This window comes from Dipodomys ordii, unplaced genomic scaffold (assembly GCF_000151885.1).
Source record: "Dipodomys ordii isolate 6190 unplaced genomic scaffold, Dord_2.0 Scaffold247, whole genome shotgun sequence".
NCBI lineage: Eukaryota > Metazoa > Chordata > Mammalia > Rodentia > Heteromyidae > Dipodomys > Dipodomys ordii.
The window spans coordinates 927,783-948,131 of NW_012267463.1; the positions used below are offsets into that span (position 1 = coordinate 927,783).

The 20,349-nt window shown below is 35.5% G+C and overlaps 1 protein-coding gene across 3 annotated transcripts in view; it reads left to right on the top strand.

The window, feature by feature from the left end:
• LOC106000849 (phosphorylase b kinase regulatory subunit beta) overlaps window positions 1-20,349 on the top strand; it is a 110,788-nt gene that overhangs the window by 51,827 nt on the left and 38,612 nt on the right. For all 3 annotated transcript variants that reach the window (XM_013036072.1, XM_013036073.1, XM_013036074.1), the window contains one exon: window positions 11,646-11,761. In XM_013036072.1, coding sequence (XP_012891526.1) covers window positions 11,646-11,761 — 116 coding nt within the window. The remainder of the gene's footprint in view (window positions 1-11,645; window positions 11,762-20,349) is intronic.

The following is a 20,349-nucleotide window of genomic DNA, read 5'->3' on the forward strand; positions in this document are numbered from 1 at the left end:
TGTTTTTAGTTTTAATTAAAGTATTAAAACCTGTTAGCTGTATATTTCTGTGTTAAATCCTTATACATGGGACTGGAGATACTTCTATATGGACCTCAATAGTTTTTGTCCAAAATCATGCTATTATATGACTATTTTTGATGTCCCTTAATAATGAATCACAAGTCAGAGTCTTGTCTTTTTATGGTAAAAGCAACCTGAGTAACTTAGTCTAGTGGTATATTTCTATAATCCAGCACTTGAGAGAGTGAGGAGGAGATTTACAAGATTCTATCTTAGAAAAAAAAAGAAACAAAGCCAACAAACACATAAACTAAAGAAGACTTAGTTATTTTTCTTGCAAATATGAAATTTAAAGGGAATAAACAATAAATAGGAATAATACTTGATAATCTCTTGAGCCTGTAGTATTGACAGATTTTGTCAGATGGCGTGTTCTAGTTCCATATTCACTTAGATTGTTGCTTCTATATTCTATATTGTTGCTTTCTTTAGAGAAATTTTTGGTTGCAAGGCTTTAAAAATATTCCACAAAGCTACAGCTATTAGATGAGAAAATTAGACTAATCTTATTTTCCTTTAATTATCTAAGCAAGACTAAATGGACATTTAAAGGTGCCTTAAAGTGAGCCATTCATAGAATGTTACAATCTGTGAACTGAAATATCATGAATCAAGTACTATCTTAAGGCTTGATTGATGGAAATGTTAGCTGGTTAGAAATATTGACAATTTAGTACCTTCTGGCATAAACAAGTGAACCAAATTTTATAATTCCTGATCTTCATGGTTTTTCTTTACCACAACTAATTGCTCAATCCTTACATGTAGGTACAATCTTTTTAGTATTATGTCACTGGTTCCACAAAAACCAGAAAAACAAGTTTGTAATAATCAGAATGTTATCCAACTTTACATGGTTGACTGCAAATAATGGTGAACAGTGGGTTATATGAAATTACAACTGTTTGTTCAAATGAGACTTGAGGAAGTTACATTTACTGCTTGTGTCCATGTACTATTTTCATTTTATTTTGCAGGGATGTTTTCTGCCAGCTAATATAGTAGCTCTTTTCAAGTATACTGTCTTTCAGATTGGATGACACTTGAAATTTCTTCTTTATTATACTAGCCTATCTCTTGCTATGTGCCAAAGTATCTTAGAAATTTATGGATTAGACGGGTGCCGGTGCCTCATGCCTGTAATCCTAGCTACTCAGGAGGCTAAGATCTGAGGACCGAGGTTCAAAGCCAGCCCGAGCAGGAAACTCCGTGAGACTCTTATCTCCAATAAACCACTAGGAAAAAAAAAAGGAAGTGGATCTGTGGCTCAAGTGGTAGAGTGCTTGCCTTGAGCTGAAGAGCTGAGAGACAGTGCCCAAGCCCAGTGTTCAAGCCCCACAACTGACAAAAAAAAAAAAGAAAAAGAAAAAAAAAGAAATTTATGGATTAAAGGAATAAATGTTTATTATCTCGAATTGTGTAGGTAAAGAGTTTGAAAGCAGATAAATTGGGTGGTGCTGGCCTGGGGTCACTCCATATCAACTGTGTCTACAATCATCTGAAAGTTGTATTTAAATTCGATAACTTACTTCAAAGCTAGTTCATTGAGAGGCCATTTGCTAAGCTGTTCTGTGGATATTAGCAGGAGGCTAGTATCCTCATAACATGGCAGATGGCTCTTCTAGAACAAGTGATCCAGAAGAAGAATTCGATGGGAATACATCTTTATTTAATGATCTAGCCCCAAAGGTCATACACTATCACTTTAAAATGTTTATTTCACGACTCAGTTCTATTTAGGGTCAGGAGTAGACTACAACGTAGCTTAAAGACAAAGAATTAGGTATGATTGGGTGCTAGCCCACTTTATTTACTTTTGATTTGTGTTTATATTTTCTCTCTTAAATTAGCAGTATTTTCTGGATAATTTTTTGTTATGGACTTTTATTTTTTGGTATGAAATGGTTATTGGGCACAAACTGAGGTTACTATGTTCTAAATAATAATCTGGGCGTTGGGAAGTTGGCTCGGTGGTAGAGTGCTTGCCTCGCATGCAGGAGGCCCTGGGTTCAGTTCCTCAGCACCACATAAGCAGAAAAAACCCGGAAGTGATACTGTGGCTCAAGTGGTAGGGTGGTAGCTGAAAGGCTGAGGGACAGTACCCAGGCCCAGAGTTCAGTCCCCACAACTGACAAAAAAATAAATAAATAAAAGAGAACTTAAAAAAAAAGTTACAGTCTGACTTGAGTGTATTCTCTGTATTATCAGTCGATGTTAGATATTTGTTTTACTTAAATAGGTAAAATAGGTCATATAAGGATATCATGTTCAAGACGTGAGGTTAGGGACTGGGAAGATGGCTCAGTGGTAGAGTTCTTGCCTTGCATGCATGAAGCCCTGGGTTCAATTCCTCAGCAGTACATAAGCAGAAAAAGCCAGCAGTGGCACTGTGGCTCAAGTGGTAGAGTACTAACCTTGAGCTGAAGAACTGAGGGACAGTGCCCAGGCCCAGAGTTGAGGCCCACAACTAACCAAAAAAAAGATGTGAGGGTAGCCAAGGAAGCTCAAGTTCTATAGATTTATATGTGGATATCTTCATTCACTTCTATATCCTTTTATGAATTTAGCGTTATTTTGTAAATATTTGCTGAGTTTCTACAATGTTCCAAACATTGAGAGCATAGTGTTTAGAAAAGATACCTCTCTCTAACATTATGAAGTCTACGTTATTTTGGGAAGAACTGAATAATTACTAAATGCACAGTATTTCTGTAGCATTTATCAAGCTGGCCTTTCAGCAGATTCAGTGAATCTAGATTCAGTCCTTAGTGCTGATCATCAGTAAACCATATGCAATTCCTAGAGGTGTGGGGCTCAGTGCTTTCAGACCCCTCTTTACAATTCGCTTCTCTGTAGGCTGGGTTTAGAGTGTCTGCATCTTTGTTGTTTTGTAGCCAGTCTTGCTTCTACCTTTCCAGTTTATTAAACAAAAGTTTTCAGCTTGATCCAACTTTTCCACTGTATTTTTTTGTGCTTCATTCATTACTGTTCATATCATTATATTTCTATCCTCTACAGATATTTTATATAGAAACCTATGTCCTTAATTTTTATTTTTCTCTTGGGATGTATTACTTAATTATGGATTCTTCCTGCTTTAGCCATAATCTCAGTTTGTGTTTTTATTACAATATAGTTAAAAATATTTTCTAATCATCACTATTTTTGAAAATGAATTATTGTTAAAGTTATTATAAAAAGTTTTCTATGAATATTCATACCCAGCTTTTAATAGTGTGTTTAACATTTCTTCTTCTGTCTATTGGCCATTCTTATTTCTTCAGAGATGTTTCTCTTTAACTCTTTAGGCCATTTATTAATTGGGTTGTTGTTTCTTTGAGGATTTACTTTTGGGGAGTTTAATTTTTTTAGCTCTAAGTATATTTTAAATATGAGGTCTTTGTCTAATGCATAGCTGGTGAAAATCTTCTCCCATTCTGTGGGTTTTTATTAATCTTGTTAGCCTATGTCCTTTGCCATGCAGAAACTTTTCAGATTGATGTAATCCATTTATCTAGTCTTTCTTTGATTTGTTGTGATTTTGGATCTTTACTGAGGAAGTTTTAACTCATGCACAGGAGCCCTAGTGTTTCCCCTATCCCTTCCTGTAATATTTTCACATTATCTGACCTTACATTTAGCTGTTTGCATTTTGAATTGATTTTGGTGCATTGAGATTCCACTTACCCCACTTAGAGTGGTCATTATCAAGAAAACTAACAATAACAAATGCAGTTGGTGGGAATGTAAACATGTTCAACCACTGTGGAAAGCAGTATGGAGTTTCTTAAAAGATTAAACAGAGCTTCTGTATGACCCACCAGATCTACAAACAAGGCCACACTAAAGCTATCAGGCACAACCATGTTCATTGCAGTATTATTTACCATAGACAAGATATGGAATCATCCCAGATGCCCCTCAGTGGTAGAATGGATCAAGAAAATGTGATATATATATATATATATATATATATATACATATATATATATATGCACAATGTAATTCCACTCATCTATCAGAAAGAATGATATTGTACCATATGTAATGAAATGATAAGACATGGAAAAAATTATATTAAGCAATGTAAGCCAGACCCAGAAAAACACAGGTTGCTTGGTTTCCCTCATTTTTGCTAGCTAGAATACATCTATAAACCTACAAGTGAACACACTTGATGGTAAAACGAAAAAAAATACACTGGGACATGGTAAATTGCATAGGCATCTAGGCATTCACACAGAATGAGACCAAAGGAAGATATTCTTAGGAGAGGAACACAAAGGTACAGTAGCTATGTGCATCTGGTCATATAAAATAATTTTTATCAAAATGAGCTCCAGGAAAATAGAACCAAGAGTTTTTTTCTTAAAGAAAAAAAGAAGAAATTCTTAGAATCCAGACATTACCTTAAGATTGTTCTTACTTTATTGATTTCACAAGAAGGCAGTGAATACCTTTGATTTTTTAAAATAAAATCAAACTTTCAAGTGTTTTTATAGAAATGCTTTGTAATTTCTGATGGTTCCATGGTTTTAATGAATATTTTAAAATGCTTTTCCTATGATTATCTAGAATTTATCTTTCAATCTATCTTAAAATTTTGCTTCATTATGAAATATTAGATTATCTTATTCTCTATGGGTTTGGGTGACTTAAACTGTCTTAAATTGACAAACACTTGTTTTTCTCATATGAGATGCTTAAAGATGGCTAAAAGTCTGTCCATTTCTCTCTTTTTTATTACCTCAAAAGTGTGGTTAACAATAGCAAGGAATTTTGAAAGTAGAGGGTAACTAGTCTTAGCAGAAATAGCTTATTCCTCACAAATGTCAGAAGTCCCCAACAGATTTCTGCTTGCTCCTTACTGGTCAGAAGTATTATAAGGCTACTAGCACCATCAATTGAACAGGAAGACAGGAAAATAGATTTGTTTTCTGGTTTCTAGAGTTATACTATCCAATAGAAATGAAATGGGAACTCATGTGTAATTTTAAATTTTCTAGTAACCACATTAAAAATATGAAATTTTAATGTAATTAGTATATTAGGGTATTAATATATGTAATTAATATGAAGGATTATTAAAAAGTTATTTCACATTTCTTATATTGTTCTAACTCTTCAAAATCTGATATGTATTTTACACTATAAGCACCTCCCAGTCCTCACTAACTATATGGTGAATGTTTGTAGTTGTTTTCTGTCTTTACCTGTCATTTATAATACATTGAATTTTCATAATACGAATATATAGGAATTAGGAAATTACTTTTGTTCAGATTACTTTCTATACTTTTTCCTTGCTATAAATCCCAACTTTTCTTATTCAAGGAAGCCTGTTCTGTTTCATTTTCACATTCTTAAAACTTTTTGTTGCTTCAGATTCATCCTTTTTAGTGATCTCATGCATATATTAGACTATAACATAGTATTAGTTAAATAGTGTTATGGTTATGATGTGTTATTGAAAAATAGAGGCAAATTATTACTCATCAGTGGTCAACACTTCTGTAATCTTGCATAAATCCAAGTAGGAAGAACCCCAACTTATGTGGCTCATAGACAATTGATTATAACTACAAGTCATAACCTGAAAATTGTATTTAGCAGCATGTTAAGTGGGGGCATGTCTTACAGCCTGTAGAATTTTTTTCAGTGCTCTCTTAACCCAATTTTGAAGCCCTGGTTAAAGGCTGGCAAGCTCTTCTTAAACAGTAGATGTACTCACTAATCGTAATTCTTTTCAACTGTCACACTATGTTATTCACTTTCCTTAACGTTTCTAGGTCTACATATCCTACAAATTGAAAAGGTCCCGAATTACTGGATCCTACAGAAGTATTCAAACCTATTAATTGATAGAAACAATATAAATGGATTGGAAAACAGCTTAAGAAATTATTTGTTATAACCACATCTTTTTACATATGGATATTTGTACATCTATTCTTACTCCATTAGATTTATGTAAGCTCTCCAAAGGCTCATTTTTCTAATAAAAAAATACAGAAATCCTTTTCAATGCCAGTAAATTACAGTTAAATGCTTGCATCTCAAACTATATGCAATATTACAGAAAAGTTTTGACCACTGATGATAATAATTTGCCTCTATTTTTCAGTAACACATCAAAACTAAAACATTATTTAAGTAACAACACTATATTACATTGTACTTATTTAGATATTTGAGAAACCACCAAAATGATATGATTGTCCAGTATTAGGTTCATAGTTTGTGCAAAGTTACTTTCTCACAGTCTAGATCTATCTAAGTTTCTGAGAAGTAGCTTCTGTCTTGTAGAGAGGACTCTCAAGAGAAATTTATCCTGACAGTTAGTGCTTAATACTGATTCCTAACAAAGTTCCTAGGAATGTTGTAATTTCTGGAGTTATGTAAGCATTTGGGAACTCCCAAATCCTTTGGCATTTCTGGGATGGTAGGAACAATTTTCTTCTGATAATGTCACTTAGTGGGTTCCTAGCTAGCCTCATGAGGGCTTGTTCACAGGGAAACCAGTTATGAGATGGGCTGAAACTTTAGTTTAAACTACTTAACCTCAAGGAAGGTGAAAGGGACATAACATTGCGTAGATCAACAAAGGCCAATGATTTCATCATCATGCTTATGTAATGCAGTCTGCATCAAAAAGCAAATGAACTTAGTTTTGAGAGCTCTGAGTTGCTGAATACATGATGTCAGGATGGTGTATGTATATATAAGATAGGTAGATAGATAGATAGATAGATAGATAGATAGATAGATAGATAGATAGATAGATAGATAGATAGATAGGTAGATAGATAGGTAGATAGATAGGTAGGTAGGTAAGTAGAAAGAAAGAAAGAATAGATATAGATGTCAGAATTTGGTCACATAACCACATCTGTTGTTGTGGTCATCTAAACTACTTGGCCAAAGCCAAGCAGTTCTCATTTCCAGAACTATGAGATTGATTTAAAATGGTGTTCAAACTTTTAATTTCATGATCCCTTATATTTCTTAACATTTTAGAGCCCTAGAGAGCTTCTATTTGTTTTGTATACATTTATATCTCTTGATAGTTACTATTTAAAATTGAAAGTCTCATTAAAAATATTAACTTTAAAATAATTTAAAAATTTGACATGCTGTCAAATATATTTTATAAAAATAGCTATTTAATGATTAAATGAAAAGCAAATATTAATAAAATGAATATGAAATAGTTATTTAATAATTACATGAAAAAATGGCATTACTCTAGCTTTTTTAATTTTGTATAAGATGTGAATGCTCTGGTGTTTTCTGTTTTGTTTTTGTTTGTGCTAGGGTTTGAACTCAGGGCCTCAAGACTTGGTAGCAAGACACTTTACTATTTAGGCCATTCCCTTTTTATCTTAGCTGTTGAATAGGATTAAAATGTTCAAAATGTTCAAAATGCATAATCATAGTTTAATCATCAGCCCAACTGAAATTGAGGAACATCTGACAAAGTAATTGATAAAAAATACAAGGAAACAATGAAAAATAAATAAACTAAAGATAAATGAATAAATGACTAACCACACTTAATCACTTCAGGCACCTGGATGGGTTGAAGCCAACAGAGGCTGAACACAGATGTTTCCTTCCCAAGCAACCTCTTGACTGAGGGTGAAAAATAAAAAAATCACGCTAAAGATCATAAGGAATCACAAGAGCCTGAGCATGAAGGAAAATCCTATTTTAAAATTTGTACTTTGTAGCTATAAAGAAAGACAGCCTAAAATGAAAGTAGTCAAGAAGAAATACTAAGTAGAAATCAGTTATATAGTATATCAATGTCTCACCAACTTAATATACATTATAAAAACTTCATTTAAACTTGGCATTTGGTTTTGGTCTGATTTTTATTTCACTGAACTTCTGTTTACTTTTAAGGAACTTAATTGGATTATTTGTAATGTCAGTTCTCTTATCTAATTCCTCCATTAATAGCTCCAATTTCTTATTTAAAAATTTTTTGTGTGAAATTTTTGAATTATAGTTGACATATAATGTGTATATTTTGCAGGTATACTAACATGGCTTGATACATATGTACAATGTGTAATATTTAAATCAGGGTTGCTAATAAATGTATCTATTACCTCAAATGTTTATCTTGTCTCTGATTTGTCATGATTTATCTTATTTCAGTATATCTTTCATTTTAAAAGCCATTTGGATTTTGTAGCCCAATATTACTCCAACTTCCTGTATCCAAATACCTCTTGTATTCTAAAATGTAGTTGTTTTGTTTGCATTTAACTCATTTTTGAAAATACTACAAATAATTGAATTAATATTTTAAAGGTACCCTTAAGATATTCAGAAATACTGCAGACAAAATTTGGAGCTCAATTTAGTGGTTGTTTCAGATTAGAAATATTTTTCTATAAACTTAGTCCAAAAGTGGATTTCAAAGATATATGCCTTCAAGTTATCTCAAATGACAAATTGATAGGAGCAAGGAGGAAAAGGCTAATAATCCAAAATTATAGATGCAGGATCAAAATTATTACACAAAAATCATAGAAGTGCTTGTGGTCTTTCTTTTTATATTTGAACAATCTCTTATTTCCTTACAGGCCCTGTTCTTACTAAAGCATAGTATTGTTTATATAGCAAATATTAGAAATTTGTTTCTTCAGAAAAATTACACAACTCCAATTCCTTATCTGCCTTTGCAAATAAATGAGGATGATTTTTATTTTGTTTGTGCTTTTAAAAAGGGAATACAGCCAGGTGCTGGTCGCTCCCACTTACAATCCTAGCTACTCAGGATGCTGAGACCTGAAGATCATGGTTCAGAGCCAGCAGTCAAGAAAGTCTGTGAGACCCTTATCTAATAAACTACTCAAAAAATCAACAAGTAGTTCTGTGGCTCAATGGTAGAGCATTTGTATTGAGTAGTAAGAAGCTCAGGGACAGAGCCCAGGCCCAGAGTTCAAGCCCCAGGACTGGCATCAAAAAACAAACAAAAAAAAAGATCATACAGTTCATGCATATAATCCTAGCTGCTCAGAAGGTGAGATTAGGAGAATCGAAGTTTGAGACCAGGCCACTGAAAAAGTTAATGAGACTGCTCCTCAGTCAGACAATATCAATTTCTGAATTTGCTGATGAATGAGTTAAGAAAAAACTTTTTTCAGAGTTTATGCAATTTTACAGTGGCAATTAAATAATTGTGGGTGTCTATAGTAATCAGAGTTAAGGGAGAAATAAAATACGTGAAACTTGAAATGTGTAACTGTGGTCTTAGCTTTAAGAACATTAAGAATTAATAGAACTTTCCTTCTTTTAAAATGGGGTTGAGGGAATATTTCCACTGGAAATGGTCAAGACTAACGCCATCAAGTCCTCAAATTGGAATCCAGGGCATCTGTGAGTAGGTGATGGACTAAAGGAGTCATGTGTGGACAGGATGGGCAGTGTGGAGGATTTGCATATCACTTGTGTACTTTTCAAGATTCATAAAAATATATTTCCAAAAAGTGATGTTAAAAATATTAGGCCTTGGCTGAGGGACTAATTGTAGGGTGTAAAAAAAAAGAGAGGTGTAAAAAAAGAGATAGTATCCAAATAGAACAAAGGTAGGTTAAATATTTAATTGGTCTTCCTTAATGGTTCCTTGATTGAAGAACATCTCATCTAAAGATTTAGGAAGAGGTGATCCTGTGAACTGAGTACTTTCTTTACTTGGGGATGACAAGAGTGAAAGCCAAACTGCATAGCTATTTTGAGTATCTGCTTGTTTCAGGGTCCTTGCCCTTAGGGAGTTTGCATTGGAACTGGAGACATTTTACAAACTAGTTAATGATACTTAGTTTTCTCCATAGGACTTTTGAGTCCAGATAAGCCTTTCCAGCCTGTATTCTATTTACACAATCTAGCCAATTCCCTCTTACCTAGGCCTAGTCTAGGTCCTGACATACTCCTAAACAGTGAAAGCAGTGATGAGAAAATAGAGGGAGTGGAAAAGAATGGCAAGTATATGATCGTGAGCAACTTATGAACAGAAGAGGAGGTGGGATTGTTGCAAGCTTTTAAGCTTGATGAATTGATACACTATGATATATCTCCTGAGTGTGTTATAAAATCTAAATAATTATTAAGACTATAGAACTGATACCAATTCATTTGTGGGTTTTTTGTTTTGGTTTTTGGTAGGTTTTGCTGTTTGTTTATTTGTTCATTTGTTTTTCCAGTACATACTAGGCAAGCTGCCCTGTACCACTCCAGCTGTAATAGCCAGGTTTTACACTGACAGTTGCTTTTGATATAAGCAGTTGAACCAATATGAAGACCAATTCTCAAACCCTGTAGGATGCCATATGTGGTAGTACACATTTATAATTCTAGCATTTACAAGCAGCAGGGATCTTAAATTCAAGGTCAGCGGTAATAGCTATGTGAAAAAATACAAGGCTAATCTAATTGGTATAGTAAGACCTTGTCTCCAAAAGAATGGATCAGGAAAATATTGTGTGTGTGTGTGTGTGTGTGTCTACACCATGGGATTTTACTCTATATGTACACCATGGAATTTTACTCATTCATTAAAAAGAATGATATTGTACTATTTGTAAAGAAATGGAAAGACTTTTGTTAAGTAAGTCAGGCCCAGAGAGACAAAGGATGCGTGTTCCCCCTTAGATGTAGAGGCTAGATTTAGCTTATAAACTTACAAGTAAATACATTGGGTGATATACAAATACATACACATTTGTTAACAAAATATAGTAGCTTCAAGGGAGATGTTAAATAGTATAATTGCCTAGAGAGCCAAAATCAGAGTTAATCAAAATAACACACCAAAGAACAGATGATCAAAATGGGTAAGGTGGAGTCTAGGGGAACTTGGTAGACAAATGAAGAGAGGAAGAATACTGCCAAGAATCCAATGTGTGTCCTACAAAACTAAGAAGAGTAAGGGAAGGGGTGGGTTGTAATGGTGGAGCTAGGTGAGAATGTTGAAAGAGGTGACTTGATCACAATATATTGTATTCATAAACTGCTTTCTTAAATGGCAACTGCTTTGTACAACTATTTAAAGATAATAGAAAGCAAAAAAGAGAAAAGAAAAAAAATAAGGGCTGGAAAGAAATCTTTGTGGTAAAACACTTGCCTAGCAGTGTTCAAGGCCCCTTCCATAAGTAAATAAATGACAAAACAAAGCAAACAAAACTTCGAACCCCAATAACAAAATACCCTGCAGACCACACCTGTAGCCCACTTTAGGAAATGCAGGTGGTGCTGTTAAGTACAGGTGGCTCATACCTATAAGCCTAGTTACTCAGGAGACTGTAATCTGGGAATCTCAGTTTAAAGCCAATCCAGGCAGATGTCTGTGATTCCCTCTTCAGAATAATCAATCAAAAGCCAGTGTGGAGATATGTCTTCAAGTGGTAGAGTCCAAATCAAGCAATCAATTCACCCACTCTGCAAGTAAGCTTTACATCCCAAAATTCAATATAATCACAATTTCAACATGTTAAAAATATGTTGAGAGGCAATTAGGCATTTGAATTTCAAATGGTATCTAATATCCTTATGTTTTGATTCTTTTCTTTCAGGTCTCTTTTATTCAAAACCTTGTATTTTGTGTAGAAAGAGTTTACCGTGTGCCTGACTTTGGTGTCTGGGAAAGAGGAAGCAAATACAATAATGGCAGCACAGAGCTACATTCCAGGTAATATTTTGATTTCTGAAAGTGTTTTTTGTTGTTGTTGATGAAGTGTGTGGAATTTGAATATGAATAAAAAATCAAGCATGTTTCTGTGTTAATTTGTAACACAGTTTTTCTTCTTATTATGCAAATGGAAGTCACTTAAAATTAAGGCTTAAGTATTGTACTCAGAACCATAAATGGATGCTAGAAGGGGCAAGTCCTTAGGTGTCAGTTTATGCTTTTCACCTTTCACCATAATCCATAGCTTGGCCTCTCTGCTCAGCAAATTAATTTCTCTTTCTTTTCTCTGCAGTTGTATACACACTGCATATCAGATTTCCTTCAGTGTATTGATTTCTATGTTTTATTTCTGATTTTGATTCTTACTACAGATTCTCATATTCTCCAATAAAACATAACATTCAGTGTCTCTGTAAGACTTGTGATCTACATGCTAACCCATAATGTAGTGCTTGGATAAGCAATTATAGCTGGTGGCTGAGGGTAGTAATTTATTACCATTTTGTATTCTAATTTTATGGCTAGGATGTCATTTTTTAAAGTATAGCGAGGATTTATTTAACAAATAGAATAAAAGTTAGAAAGGTGGACCCTTTTGTATTCTAATTTTATGGCAAAGAGGTCATTTTTTTCTTGCTTAAGTTTATTAGGAAGGATCTATTTAGCAAATAGAAGTTAGAAAAAATAGGCAAAAAAAGAGGACTTCCCACTTGACTTGCAGGAGATGAGAACAGAAAAACCTCAGAATGGTGATCCTATTCCTGGCATATTTATGCCTCTCAGCTGAGGAAAATCCTACTTGAATCATTAGGCACATCACCTAGGAACCCCTAATCATTTGTTAAGTTCAGGCACTGAGACAAGTCTTCTACCCAAAATCATGGATACAAAGGGTTGAGGATGAGTGTCATCATTAATCAAAACAAAGTGAGAAAGGGTCTAGGGTAGGTCTGTTATTACCCCAAAACACAGGGAAAATTTCCTTTCATCAGTCATGCTATTATATTTTCTTGTCTCCTTGCCCATTCAAGGAGAATTCAATTTCACATCTAAAAGTGGGAAAAGTAATAAAGGTGAGGTCTGCTATTTTTAAAGAAAAGTTTAGCTTTAGTTCCCAGATCACTCTTTTATGGGGTCCGAGAATCAACGGGCAATGAGACCACACAGTTCATGATTGGAAATGTACAAAATTTTATTGCTCAAGAAAGTACTGTACATAAGATGACATTAGCCAGGTGCTAGTGACTGTAATCCTAGCTACTCAGGAGGCTGAGATCTGAGGATCATGGTTCAAAGCCAGTCCAGGCAAGAAAGTCTGTGAACCACTTATCTGTAATAAACCACCAGAAAACTGGAAGTGGCACTGTAACTCAGGTGGTAGAACGCTAGCCTTGAGCTGAAGAGCTCAGGAACAGAGCTCTGGCCCAGAGTTCAAGCCCCACTACCGACCAAAAAAAAAAAAATGGCGTTAAGTGAAATGAACCCCAAGATAGGGAGACAAGTTGTTTGGTTTCTTTTTTTTTTCTTTCTTGCTATTGTTTTTAATGTATTTAAAATGTACTGTGTGATTTTTTTTTTTGTTTCTCTTGTATGTTCTCCGACCCCCCCCACCCCACCCCCACTCCGTTTTCCCATTTTCACTGTATTTGATGTCAGTGCCCTGCATCTTGTATATACATTTTTCTAATTTGGGAAGGGAAAGGGAAATAACAAAATGCTGAAATAAGGGTACAGGTTGACCCATTGTAACAATTAGATGTACAAAACACTCTTGAGAATGAACTTTACAACTTGGGTGGGAAGGGAGGAGGAAGAGAGGTGGGAAAGGAAGGGAAGGGATGGTAGGGGGAGGTAACAATGCTAGATAGGAAATGTACTCATTACTTTATTCATGTATCTGTGATCCCTCTGTACACTATTTTCAATAAAAAACATATAAAAAAGAAAAAAATTAACTTGATACAACTCAAAGATAAGTATGTAGGAGTTAAAACTGAAGAATCCTGAAAATAATAGCTGAAAATAGTCATCGATATGACACCTATAAAGTAAAAAATCAAAGCAGTGATACAATTTTGTATGTGAATCTCAAATATTTTCTCAGATAAATGGGCAGTAGTACATATAGTTGAGTCTTATGTTATATGGTTAGTTTTCTAAGAAACTGCTAAACTGTTTTCTCAACTACCTATATCAATTTGCATTAATACCAGCAATGTATGAGGAATAAATGTTGTCTCTGTCCTTAGCAGCATTACACAGTAATGTGTAAATTTTAGTCAATCTAGCTGGTCTATAGTGAAATTCATTGTAATTTTAATCTGTTTCCTACTGAATAATAATGTTAAGCATTGTTTTATGTGTTATATATGATCTGTATATCTTCTCTGATAATCTTTCTGTATTCTGCCCATATTCTAATTAATTTTATTACTGATTTTTAAAAGTTCTCTATATATTCTACCTACTAGTTTTTTGGCATTTATGTATTTTGTAAATATTTTCTCCCATCTATATTTGTCTTTTCCTCTTTTTAATGGGGATTTTTGAGAGCAAAAGTCAAGTTCTGATGGAGTCTTAACATTTCAAGTTGTTCTTTCATATATTATACTTAGGATACTCTGTTTACTAACTATTGGCCTAGCCTTTGGTCCTATAGAGCTTCTTTTTATTTGTCAGAAAGTTTTATAGCTTTACATTTTATATTTACATTATTATCCCTTTTGAGTTAATTTTACATGAGTGTGACACCTCAAGTTGAAAGTCAGTGTATTTTTTCATGTTAATTGCTTAATTGTTTTGTCCATATATATTCAATTCTATAACAGTGTTTATTTAAAAAGAACTATATCTTAGGAAACAACAGCAGATGCTGATGGAGATGTGGCCAAAGGGGAACACTGCTACACTGTTGGTGGGAATGCAAAGTTGTCCAACCACTCTGGAAAACAATATGAAGGTTCCTGAAAAGATTAAACATTGAACTCCCCTATGATCCAGAAACCCCACTCCTGGGCATTTATACAAACGACCACAAACAAGGTCATGATAACGCTACCACCACAGCCATGTTCATTGCAGAATTATTTACCATAGCTAAGATATGGAACCAACCCAGATATCTCTCGTAAATGAATGGTTCAAGAAGATGTGTTAATGTCAGTGCTGGTGCCTCATACCTGTAAGCCTAGATATTCAGGAGGCTGAGATCTGTGGATCACAGTTCAAACCCAGCCCAGGCAGGAAGTCTGTGAGACTCTTATCTTCAAAATTAACCACCAGAAAACCAGAAGTGTTGCTGTGGCTCAAGTGGTAGAGCAATTACCTTGAGCTGAAGAGCTCAGGAACAGTGCCTAGGCCTAGAGTTTAAACCACTCTACTAACCACAAAAAAAAAACAAAAAACAAGAACACACACACACACACACACACACACACACACACACACACACAAATGGAGTTCTATGCTTCCATCAGAAAGAATGGCATTTCCCCATTCATCAGGAAATGGAAAGACTTTGAAAAGTGAAGTAAACAAGACCCCAAAATAGGTATCATGATGTCTCTCATTTGTAAGAACTAGAATATGTCTACAATATTCTTTTTTTAATAAGTTTTTTTATTGTGAAAATACCATATAGAGGTATTACAATTACAAGAGCAAGGCAATGAGTACATTTCTTATCAAGCATTGTTGCCTCCTCCTTTGTTTTTCTTCTACCATCCCTGCCCTCCCATCTCCACAACTACATTCCTCCCCACGCCCCCCCCTTCACCCGCCCCTCCGCCAAAGTTGTAAAGTTCATTTTTCGACATAGCATCTTGTACATCTCATTGTTGCAATGGGTCCACCTGTATCCCTATTTAAACAATTTGTTCTTTCCCTTCCCCTCGCCAAATTATACCAACATCAAATACAGTGAAAACAGGGGTTATGCCATGGGTGAGGGACATACAAAGCAAAAAACAATCACCTTATAAATATGTTAGAAGCAATAGCAAGAAAGACAAAAACCACGTGTGTCCTTATCTTGGAGTTCATTTCGCCTAACATCAGCTTATCTGACCTTTTCTGCTTGTCTCAGAACTATACTAGTTATTGCAAATAAGGGAAACCATGGGACCTGTTTCTTTGGGCCTGGATTACTTCACTTAATATAATTTTTTCCAAGTTTTTCCATTTCCTAACAAATGGGGCAATGTCATTCTTTCTGATGGAGGCACAGAATTCCATTGTGTGTATATACCACATTTTCTTGATCCATTCATCTACTGAGGGGCGGGCATCTGGGTTGGTTCCATATCTTAGCTATGGTAAATAATGCTGCAATAAACATAGTTGTGCTGTTAGCTATACTCTGGTCTTGTTTGTGAGATACCACCTTACCCCAGTTAGAATGGCTATAATCAAGAAGTCTAATAACAACAGATGCTGGAGGGGATGTGGACAGAAGGGACCCCTACTGCATTGTTGGTGGAAGTGTAAACTTATCCAACCACTGTGGAAAGTATTATGGAGGTTCCTCAAAAGACTCCACATAGAGCTCCTCTATGACCCAGCAATCCCACTTTTGGACATTTACCCAAATGATCACAAGCACGACCTTACTGTCTACAATATTCTTAACAGGGAATCCCAATAACCCAATTACTTTGTACATAGGACTCCAATATAAGGAAATAAAGAGAAACAAGTGGGAAAAAAACTACAGAGGACATAGTAATACTATGTCTTGTAGTTTTTGGTACATGTGTTTTGTATGTAAGATTGTTTGATATGTGGAAGGGAAAGGGAATCACAGAAACAGCAGGACACTGGCTGGATTCATGTAACATTGATACTCATTGACACTATGTGGGATAAGAACCTTACAACTTGGGGAAGAGGGAAATAGGGAAGAGTAAGTAGGAGATAATGAAGGATGGGGTAACAATGATTAAAAACAAATGTACTCATTACCTTACTTATGTAACTGTAACCCCCCTGCTCATCACCTTTTCAGTAATAAAGACTCCATCTTTCTTCTACTGGAACATGTTTAACTATACAAAATTGAAATGGGCATAATGATGTGAATCTGGTTCTGAGTTCTATGACCATGCCTCCACTAATACCACAGAGGCTTGGTTACTATAGCCATGTAAGTCTTGTAATGGAATAGATTTATTCTTCCTATATCATTCTTAGTTTTCCAAGTTGTAACACCTATTGTAATTCCTTTCATTTTCCATAAAAATTTTACAATAATCTTTTCTGTGTGTGTAAAATATTTTGGGATTTTGGTGGGATTTGACATCTATTATATTGAGTCTTAGGTTCTATGAACACAATAGATCTATTAAATAAATACATCCCTAATTAAAGATCACATTAATAGAGACCTTTGGGATTTCTTCACATAAATAATCATGTCATCTCCAAATGAGGCAGTTTTAGTTTTTTTGCCCTATTAGGCTTCCTAGAACTTACAGTATTATGTTAAGTAGCAGTTGTAAAGAACAGAGATTTTTACTTTCTCCCCAACTTTAGGAAAAAGAATTTAAGTCTTTCTTGACCATTAAATGTATGATTAACTATACAGTATCTGTTGGTCAAATAATTTCCCTTTATGCTATTTTTCTGAGAGCTTTTGTCATGATATATATAACAATTTTCTAGATGCTTTTCCCCAGTGGTCGATATAATCGTATGAATTTTTTTCTTTAGCCTGCTGATATGCAGTTATACTAATTGAGCCTTTATTTTAGGTTTGTACCTAAAATAAATCCTACTTGTTCATTATAACTCATTTTAAATGCTGTTGCATTTGGTTTGTTAATGTATATTTCAGGATTTGAAACTCTATATTCCAGAGGAATAATTTGGTCAACAGTTCTCTCTCTGTGTTCTTTGTCTTTTGATGTCCGAGTAATAGTACCTTCATAAAATGAATTATAAATGTTTGTCCTTTTGATGAATTCTATAGAAATTGATGTTGTTCTATGAGACTGACTTTCAACTTTCTCTTGAAGATCCACATATTTTAACACTACTTTTTGGCAAAGGAATGGGGAAAATACGTCACCTCATTATTGTCAAATATGCATATAAGTCTGAAGTTTTTCTTAAAATTTAAGATGGAGACTTCTCTTTAGTTCTGTCTTCCTTGTTGACCTCCAGTGATACTTCTTTAGCCATGGAGAATAGAAATGTCTCATTATTGGTGTATTTGGCTTTTATTTATATGATTGGAGAAAAGTCATGTTCCTGACTCATTTCTGTGACACATCACAGTAGGAAAAAGATTATTTATGGTAGAAGTCTAGGTTCTCCATGTAGTTTCTGCTGATACTAATGAAAGTGAATTGGTGGGAGGGGATCATTTCTAATCATCTATTGGCTTCATCCTCATCCCTCTCTAGCATCACCATGGCGGAGAGTGGTTGAGCATGATACCTTGTGATAGACTGCTGGAATGTGTGAGAATCTTTTTATAGTAATGTTTCTCAGTGACTATCTAAAATTTTTGTATTGTACGAGGCTTCCCTTTTCCCAGTTCTTTTAGCTAGACAGAATTGCTGTTATTGGTCATTTTTCTTTTTCTGTGTTCCTGCTGGTATTTCCCAGTTCTTTGTCTCTTGGTCTAGTATAAATGATGCAAATAGAAAGCCTAAGGAATTTACCACAATGTTGTTCCTAGAGTACTGAAGTTCATAGTTACCCCTACCTTCTCCAAAACTTTCTCAGCCTTTTTATGTTTGTTTTATATGTAATGTACAAGATTTTTAGTTGTACTTAATGAGAATAGGGAAAATTATGCCCATTCTTTCCCCCCATACATGTATAGTTACATAAAGTCTGTTTGGGAGCACTTCATATAAGCAGCCATTAAAAATGTACATACAAGGGCTAAAACATCTGATAGAGTCTTTGTTTTGGCATTTGTTTGCTGTGTTGTTTTTCACTTTATTGGAGCAGAGTCAGTTTTCCTTAAGGAAGATCCTAGCCTGTGGATTCACTCCAAAGGCTTTTGGCTTGGGTTGATCTTCACAACACCGCTTTCCACTCCTCAGCAGTGAACATGTACAGGCTGAGGCCCTTTTGATGGATGCTCTTCTCCTTTTTCTGTCTTAGTGTCGTATTATCACATCCCTTTACCCAAACACTCCACATTCTTTTCTGTAGTATGTCTGTGGCTTAGTGTAATGCCTGAAGCCCCCTCTTACATGCATTCATACACTTTGTCTGGTCTGGATGCTATCAGCTACAGATTGAAAAGGAGGTCTCCTGAACTTTTCCTGTCCACGCTGTCATGTGACTGTGATCCTTCTGTTCTCAGTCCTCAAGTAGCCCTGATTACAGGCATGAGTCAATCACATATTTACATTTATATATGATACTTACTGCTCATTTTATGGTGTACTTGTGTGTATATTTGGCAGATGGACTTATTCCCTTAATTAGATGTTTAGGTTAAACAAAATTGTTGTTCTTTTAATACTGGAGTGTGGATCTCAGGGCCTTATGTTTGCTAGACCGTACATTACCTACTAAGCTATATCGTCGATCCTTTGTGCTTAGTTGTTTTTCAGCTAGGGCCTCACATTTCTCCAGGGCTGGACAGAACCACCAGTCACATCACTCAAATCACCTGCACATGTGTCTAGCCTGGCATTGAAGTCCCACTCTTGGTCTTTATAGCTGCGTTTACAGGAATGAGCCACCATGCCTGGCTGAGGCAAAGCTTTTAAAGGTTATTGTTACTTTCATTATAAGGTTTCAACATGGTTATCTCATGATGATTATAAACTCTGATTGATAGCTTTAGATTTCCTCATTTAAAATTTAAATCTACTACATTTGGGGACATCTTTCAATAAGCTATTCTTGATGAAAAGATTGGAAACCATTTTATTTGGTGCTTAAGACTATGTTTTGAATTAGTGTATATACAGATTTTTGCCATTTCTTTAAAAGTTATGTGTCGGAGGGGGGACCAAGAAGGCAACGGGGCAGTAAGGAAATGCCACAACTCTCCCCAACCAAAAAGAGAGTTCGAGTTCCAACGCTTAATCTCCCCAAGAGACCGACCGCAACAAAAAGACGAACACTCAGAGGAAAACAGAAGGTGGATAATAACAAAAAAGAAAGAGGAAAAGAAGAATTTCAGAACATAGAAGAGCGAAGACCCCTCCCCCAACCTTCACTGGCCACGCAGCAGTGCACCAAGCCTTGGCCAGCCGGCTTGGCGGGGGCTGCCGGAGCCCTAGAGACACAGGGGGCCTTCTGCAGATCACCTGCACAGAAGCCGCCTGAATTACCGGTTTGCAGACCCACTGATCACCACAAACAGAGAAACCTACCAGCCGGAAGTCTCCATGGAGATCCCACTCCCACCCCTCACTCTCCATCAAGCAGAGAGGTTCCATCCTGCCAAAGCCGCCCAGCACCGGCAGCCCGACAAAGGGAGCAGACAACCCTTGCAGAAGCCGCCTGAGATACCGTGTCAGACCCGCCGATTGTGAGGACCCGGCGGTGGCTGCCGGGGTCCCAGAGACACAGGGGGTGGTCTGCAGACAACCGGTGCAGAAGCCGCCTGAGGTACCTGT